Genomic DNA, 7,819 nt, shown 5'->3' on the forward strand with positions numbered 1-7,819 from the left:
GTTGCAAGTATTTTATGTCTCCTCCATATCAGACTTGTTTTATATAGACTTCCAGGTTTTCATCCATGCACTTATTTGGTAGGTGAGTGGAATTTTGAAAATCCTTGATTTATATTTATCTCAGCTTGAGTTATACATTAGTGGGAGATATTGTCCTTTAGACAGCTCTGATAATCAGTTTCCAGACTACAAAATAGTTAATTTATAATTCCTCTCTGCTCCCTCCTAACACGTACATGTACACATGCTTACACTTAAACACCCAGCACAGCCTATTGAAAACAACAGATTTATGTTTTTTCTATTCACTAACTATTCATTTAGTTGCTTTCTTCTCTTTCTTTAATGGCAGTTTGGGGAAATTTTTGAGTTTGACTGTAAGAGATGCATTTGCCTGGAGGGTGGAAGTGGCATTAGCTGTCTGCCCCTCCAATGTCCAGAGCAAAAGGATAAACCAAGCTGCAGTGATGAAGGCTTTTACGAGGTCATTGAAGTCAATCCTGACAACATCTGCTGCAGCATAACTTCCTGCAGTAAGTTCCTCTTTTGCTTCATTTACAGCACTCCACTGCCCCTCAAACTTTCTTTTGCAATAACAGTTGCATTATTCATTTGTGTTAATTTAATTGAGATTAGTCTGTGAAGCCCAGGCCAGCTAAATGCTTGGACTGAGTCCAGCCAAGTGGCATATTTCTCTCTCTGCAGCTGTTATTTTACATTTCTCTTGGCTTTTTCCCTTTGCAGGATGCAACGCGAGCTTTTGCACAACCAAACCTCCTAAATGTAAAATTGGTTATGAACCTGTTTCCGATATTGCCACTGGCAAGTGCTGTCCTACGTATAAGTGCGGTAAGTTGCTTTTAAATATATGAGAACAGTCAGTATTGCACTTTACATGCTTGAGCATTAAGGTTGGTAGCCAACACTGTATGCTTCTCTTTTGGAGGAGGTGACAAAACCAGGCTTAGATTCTAGGTTGCCACCATGGGCGAGCCCAAGTAATAGGTGAGAAAATGGTGGTGCAAGGTGGATGAGAGAGAGCTCACCCTGGTCAGGTCAAATATTTCTCGTTATACACCTATGTAAGAATTGTGGGATTGTTGACTAGGACTTCAGTCCTCCCATAAGAAATTGTCCCTATGAGCTTTAGCGATAGGAAAGGCAGATGATCATTCATGGATCGTTCTAACTAAACATATCAGGAAACGTTTTGCAACTATCCAATGGACATCCTGGGATGTAAAACCTGGGATATAGATATTCAGACTAGACAGCCTTTCTCTTTTGTAGGTGCAAATTGTATCTTACAATATTTGTGTCCATGTATTGCACAATTTGCACTGCAAAGAGGGAATCTTTGAACATTTGTGTTGTGATTATTTGTGGAGGAAATTTGTATGACTGGGATAATAAAATTTGGCACTTTCCTTGCATGTATAACCATATAACTTCTGCTTTATTTCACAGTTCCCAAGAAGGTCTGTGTGCTTCAGAATGCTGAGTACATGGTAAGTTTCCATTTCTTCATGAGAAGGACTCTTGGATGAAACAGTTGAGTCCCAAGAGCATCCTTTAATTGAAGTGCTTTGAGGCAGTTTGCATTTGGTACGATTCATTTTTAGAGATTCCCCCCTCCCCCCTAACTGCAGTCAGGGACTTATCTGTTACACAGAGCCTAACACTTTTCAGAGAAAGTTGCTGCATGTAAGAGAAAATGAAGCACTGGTTCTAAGCAGCACGGATGTAAAGATTTGTTTTTAATACACAATGTACGTATCCCTAAAAAATCAATGTACATTTAACACCAGCACTTTGCTGCACTATGCTAAAGACTCGCTGTCACATATAAAAAGAGTTGAGCAAGGGTCACATTCTGTACTGACTTACACCCGTATAATTCTGTTGGCTCCAGTAATTATTTTATTTATTAATACAGACAGGTATTAAGTTACTCACTTTGTATGTACCATAATGCATGAGATGAATATTTGTCCTCTGTGTCTATGATATGTTTCCCTAGTGGATGTTTGTGGGGGGAAGTATTGGATATTAGAGATATGTCTCTCCTATACATCATGCCTTGCTGATACCAGAACTCTTGCTTTTTTTAAAAAAAAAATCTAGCCTGGTTCCCCAGTCTTTGCTGATAAGTGCCACGATTGTGTCTGCACTGAGAAATCGAACAGTAGTGGTCTGAATGTCATTTCATGCAAGCACATTCCATGCAATGAAGGGTGCCAGCCAGTAAGTAACAAACTTTAAAAAAAAAATCATGTATATTTTCTTGAAAAATAACCATGATTGAGAGAGGTATATTCTAAGCAAAGGAATTTCTAGGTCCTAATTCCAGCTCTGACATTGGCTCACCTTGGGCACTCAGTTTTCTGCATCTTAAAGATAGCAATAATAATACTAATGAGCATCATAGTCATGTTGTGATGATTAGCTAACCGTGTTTTTAAAAATGCTTTGAAGATAAAGTGACATCTAAGCACAGTGTAGTTATTATAATGCCTTTGTTGCTTCCTTTTATTTTCTACTTTCATTATCCCTTTTCTCTTCACCTGGTGATCTCTGTCTGTTACAAACCACAACAGATCTAGATTATCTTTAAAACCATAATCAGTGCTGCTATTTAGCTGGGTTTTACAGAGAGCCTTAATCTGGTGCTCAGACTATTACATTTTTGTTTGTTTCTCCAGGACACTTTTAACCTAGTGCTTTTTTAATTCCTAGGGATATGAACTTAAAGATGTGAAAGGGGAATGCTGTCCAAAATGCGTGCAGACCAAGTGTGTTGTAAATAAGGGTGACAGCACCGTCCTCATCTTGAGTGTAAGTGTGCTGCTCTTCTTAGGAGTCTACCAAACGTGTAGCATTCCTATTGTATTCCTCAAAGTGTTAACTGGGAGGAAAGACATGGCAATTATTGACGGGGGAAAGGAAAAGTTCACTGGTTAAGTTCAGATGTGCATTTGAAAGTTCAGCTGCTCATCTGAAAGAAAGTCATCTGAAATTCTCTGATCTGGAAGATAGGTTGGAGATCTTATCAGATGAGGCTTTCTCAGAAATACTATGAGAAAAGCCTTTCTTGCAGTTTTTGGACCAAGAAGTGGAAAGGTGCCAGAAAAGCTTGAACATGATTCAATTGTGTTGCCCTTTTTTGAGTAAAGGGCTATTCCTATTTAATAGCTACCAGTTTACCCATCATCCCTAATCAAAATCTCACCCACTTATTTTTCCTTAGCTCCAGAATACCCTAGGTCCCACACAGGGATTTTTTCTTTCCCAAGGAAAATTCCTTATGGAATTCAAAATTCCCTCCATCCATGGGACTCCACAATACAGTCACTACCCTGCTAACCATGGCAGTTTTTTATCTAGTATTTTTATGCTGAGAAATGAGGAGAATCTTTTTCAGAGGCTAGGAAGATTTCTGTTTAAGCCCATTATGAATCCCTTCGTGCATGCAGAATTTCCTTTTTGTACACAGCCTGGTGAAATGGAAAATGATCCAAAAGACAACTGCACCGTTTATAGCTGTGTATCGATCAAAGGTCAGCTCATCTCCTCCACCTCAGAGATTACCTGCCCATCGTTCAATGAGGAGAATTGTAAAGCTGTAAGTAAATTTGGGACATTTACCCTTATCCTTTATGACAATGCATTTTAGTTTGATCCAGCCACCTTACTATCAAAAGACACGATTGGGCTGAGGAGCTGCCATAATTGTTATTATCAGGGCTCAAATTCAGCCGGCACCGTCTGGAGAGGAGCATAGGTAAATATTTTCAAACCTATGGGGCATGCCCCATGGCCAAAGCTCAAAGCCCCAGCACCTCCTGCAGGGCTGAAGCCCCAAGCCCCAAATTGGGAGGGGCGTGGAGTGGCTCCAGGAAATAGTAGATAAGAATTTAAGCCCAGAGGGGTTATGATTTTTTTGTTGCATTAATTTACTTGAAGCACGCTTCCATCTGAAAAAGGGACATATGGTGTATATGCTACATATTTATTGATGGGTTCTGAGGTTTATAATAGGTAATTAGCGTCTCATGGCTTAGAAATTGACTAGTAGTGGGCTATAATGTCCTATCACACTATAGTTTGCAGGATCCTCTTTGTATGAGACTTCATATTTACATGAGTGCCCTGTAGGCACAGTGGTTGCAAGAAATAAGGGTTATCCCACACTTATTTCCTATTGACAATATTAGGAAATACTGTCGTGTGTCAGATTAAACAGCATGGAATTCATGGTAAACAGTAATTTGTAAGTGGCGACCATTATATGTCACAAGCCTTTCCTTCAGAGAATTATATATTGCAAAAGATTCCATTGTGAATTCATAGATATTAAGGCCAGAAAAGACCATCCTGATAATCTAATCTGACCTTCGCATAGTACAGGCCACACAATTTTAACCAGTAATTCCTGCCATGGACCAAATTATTTTTTCCCACTGTGCATGCAGACAATTTAAAATGCAGATAATTTTGATAATACGGATTTTTTTTCTGATTTGTTTTCAGGGCACAGTTACACTGCTGCCTAATGGTTGCTGTAAAACATGTGAGTATAATTACCCAGTATTCATATAGTCATTGCAAAACAAAATGGGGACCGATTTTTCCTATCTAAAAGCTATTGCTAATACATATTAATTTAAATAGATGCAAGTACATTCATGCTAGTTATTTTGTGGAGCACATAAAGTGTGCTCAGAACAGAGTCAGACACTGACTCTGCCTCAAGCAGCTTTCAGTCTAAGCTGAGAAAAGTAAATTATTACTTTATTACTGTAGGCTGGCAGAAAAAACCTTGGCTGAGTATGGGTTCACATAGCAGATTTTGTTGTTATTAATAAATCGGTGCTTCCATAGAGGGGGCTTTGCAGCAGAAGTGTCTTTTGAGACAGGAAAAGGAGGTGAAGGAAAGGACCTAACTCAATGGCATCAGAAGACATTCCTAATGTAGCTCACCTACTGTATTTATATGTTTGGGAGGGTTTCTGCACTTTCCCTTCTGAATTGCTGAGTTCATTGCCTAATGCAGTGAAGTAGGCCATAGTAGTATCTAGATAAGAATTATAAGAGTTTTCTTTTTGGCCTTGGGTTTGAAACTCTGCCCTGTAAGCTGGTATGTTACAATTCCCTCCAGCAGTTTATTTGACACATCTCTTATAATTGGCTACTGCATGTGGCTTGGCAAAACATGCACTTCAGCATTGATTTGGACACTAGTAACATGGATAGCGCCAAACAATAATCATTCTGAAATCATTGTTTTGATTTAATCAGCCTTCACTTTTCCCTCCACAGGCACCCAAATACTCTCACAAAATTTGATTTTGTATAAACCTAAGTAATATATGATAAATGAGCCATTCTCTCTCTTCCTCGCTTGTTTCATCATTTCCTTTGCCATTCAGCAGCTCCTATAAGGGACGTGTTCAATAGACAGTTTGTCCCCCAGGCAATCAATAGAGAGCTGCAGTTTAAGGGGTAAAGCTGGGTGCTAAGGTGTTTGGCCTTTCTGGCTACTTTGGGTTTTAAATGCAGTTATTTCAAAGCATCAGTGACTCACAACCTGTGATGAAGCACCAAGGTGTTTTTGGAGCCATTTGATTGAAGGGCATTATCACTCTTTTCTCCCACAGGCATCCCTCGCGACAGCCCATCACCATGTTCTGTCACCCAAATCGTGGACCATATCACCCATAAGGGCTGCCGTTCTGTGGATAAAGTCTACCTGACTCAATGTGAAGGATCATGCGGAACCTTCTCATTGTAAGTAAAGTGAATCAGACAAGGAGACTGTTTCTATAAAATGGACAATACATAGCCAGGCTGAAGAATGGTAGAAGACCTAGAACTGGCTCAACTTCCAGTCTCATGAGTACTGAAATTTGTAACTGGTTTGGTGAAACTAGGTGAAGGGTTGATTCACCATAGTAATGAAGTCCAAAGCCAAGGGACACATGGGGCTGCATCTTTGCTTCCAGAGAGTTGTGTTGATTCCTTATTGCCTACAAAGCGAGAGCCAGCTAGGGTGACCAGCTGTCCCGATTTTATAGGGACAGTCCCGATATTTGGGGCATTTTCTTCTATGGATGCCTATTACCCCCCACCCCGTCCCAATTTTTCACACTTGCTGTCTGGTGACCCTAGCCAGCTCACTTGCCATTTGTGTTAGGGTAACTTGGATATGTGGCATTGAGTTCATTCCCATTGCAGGAAATATCCTAATGGTAGCCATGTCTGAACTTCAACAGCAGAGAAGCTACTTTCCAATGATGAACATATAATGAGAGGAGGGAAAAGAGAGAGACACTTTATTTAAATACACTTTGTAAGAAGTCAGAAGGAGACATTTGTTGAGTAAAGAACTGAAAAAATGTGTGCTCAGGGGCTGTACGTGACTCCTGAGATAATGGAGTCAGTATCATTGTTCTGGAATGAGAGAACTTTGAAGAAACCAGAGGTACAGCTGCTAAAATCTAGCAAGAAACCTAGAATACAGCTGCTGAACACCATTTGACAAATTAAGTCTATAACCTTAATTTCCCACTGGAATGATCCTTTGCAGCCTATCACTGAATACAATTGGCAGCCCTTATCTGGAGGAAACCTGTTTTTAGTCAATGTGGAAAATGAATTACAAATTCCTCATGGGAATTATTTATTTGTACTGCTACAGTACTGACAGGCCCCAATTAGGATCCTGATGGGGTAACCACTGAATATAAACATAAAAAAGATGGCCCGTGACACAAAGACTTTGCAGTCTAAGTTAGGCTGATCCTTACAGGATGCTTAGGGCTGGTTTCACAGGAAGGATGATGCAGGGAGGCTTATATTGCAGCAGGCTACACTACATCTGATCTGCTGCAAACAAAAAGTATCTAACTTCAATGGTTTTGGGCAAGGATTTCAAAGGGACCTAAGGAAATTGGGCACCCAACTCCCAGTGACTTTCAATAGGAGTTGGGTGCCTAATTCCCTTAAGCTCCTTTGAAAGTCTGCCCTTGATGGCTTGGTTTTTGAAACAGCAGACTACATTATGCTTGAACCTGGATGCCTAACATTCCACCAGTTGAGGTAAAGGAGCAGTTCCCCTAACTCACACCATCAGAGGGCCCCTTTCACATATTAGTCCCAATTCCTTACAGCAGCTTATTCACCAGAATTCCTCATCGTATTTCATTTCACTCTCTCTCTTTCTCTCTGGCATTTATGGCAAAGTGTAATGGTATCTTTTCCCACACCAACAAACAGATACTCTGCTGAGGCCAACTCCATGGAGCACAAGTGTTCCTGCTGCAGGGAGGCAGCGACTAGCGAGAAGCAAGTTCTACTGCAATGCCCCAACGGGAAATCTGTGGTGCACAAGTACCTGCACGTGGACCGTTGTGAATGTCTTGACACTGAATGCACAGAACCCAGCTCCTCAGGAGAGTCAAAGGAAAGTGAAGAACAGAGTTCAATCGAACGTGTCAAGCGGGCCATTCAGAAAATATTGAAATGAAGGGGAGAAAAGTAATGGCGCACAGAAAAAAGTACAAGGAGGGTCTATGCACCAGTCTAATCTTCCAAGAGTGATTCAATGCTTTGCCTTTTTTCACTTCCTCCTCTTCTGTACCCTCTCTGACTATTTGTAATTGTGCTCTATTTATTTGTATACAAAAGAGAGAGTCTCTTTTGTTTAGTTTTAAGTTAGTTTCTTTTGCTTTAAATGATTAAAATTTCATTTCAGACATGAAAACTCTTTGTGTTTATTCACCAGCGCTCTTGAGCCTTCAGACCTTTAAAGGGAAGGGAG

General features: G+C 40.3%; 1 protein-coding gene across 1 annotated transcript in view; it reads left to right on the forward strand.

Moving 5' to 3' along the window:
* MUC2 (mucin 2, oligomeric mucus/gel-forming) overlaps positions 1 to 7,525 on the forward strand; it is a 79,519-nt gene extending 71,994 nt beyond the window's left edge. The window contains exons 46-54 of the mRNA XM_050955974.1: positions 353 to 533; positions 745 to 849; positions 1,468 to 1,508; positions 2,125 to 2,244; positions 2,737 to 2,835; positions 3,494 to 3,622; positions 4,531 to 4,570; positions 5,658 to 5,787; positions 7,276 to 7,525. Of these exons, the coding sequence (XP_050811931.1) occupies positions 353 to 533; positions 745 to 849; positions 1,468 to 1,508; positions 2,125 to 2,244; positions 2,737 to 2,835; positions 3,494 to 3,622; positions 4,531 to 4,570; positions 5,658 to 5,787; positions 7,276 to 7,525 (1,095 nt within the window). The remainder of the gene's footprint in view (positions 1 to 352; positions 534 to 744; positions 850 to 1,467; positions 1,509 to 2,124; positions 2,245 to 2,736; positions 2,836 to 3,493; positions 3,623 to 4,530; positions 4,571 to 5,657; positions 5,788 to 7,275) is intronic.
* Positions 7,526 to 7,819: the final 294 nt, after the last annotated feature.

This window comes from Gopherus flavomarginatus, chromosome 5 (assembly GCF_025201925.1).
Source record: "Gopherus flavomarginatus isolate rGopFla2 chromosome 5, rGopFla2.mat.asm, whole genome shotgun sequence".
In the NCBI taxonomy this organism is placed as follows: domain Eukaryota; kingdom Metazoa; phylum Chordata; order Testudines; family Testudinidae; genus Gopherus; species Gopherus flavomarginatus.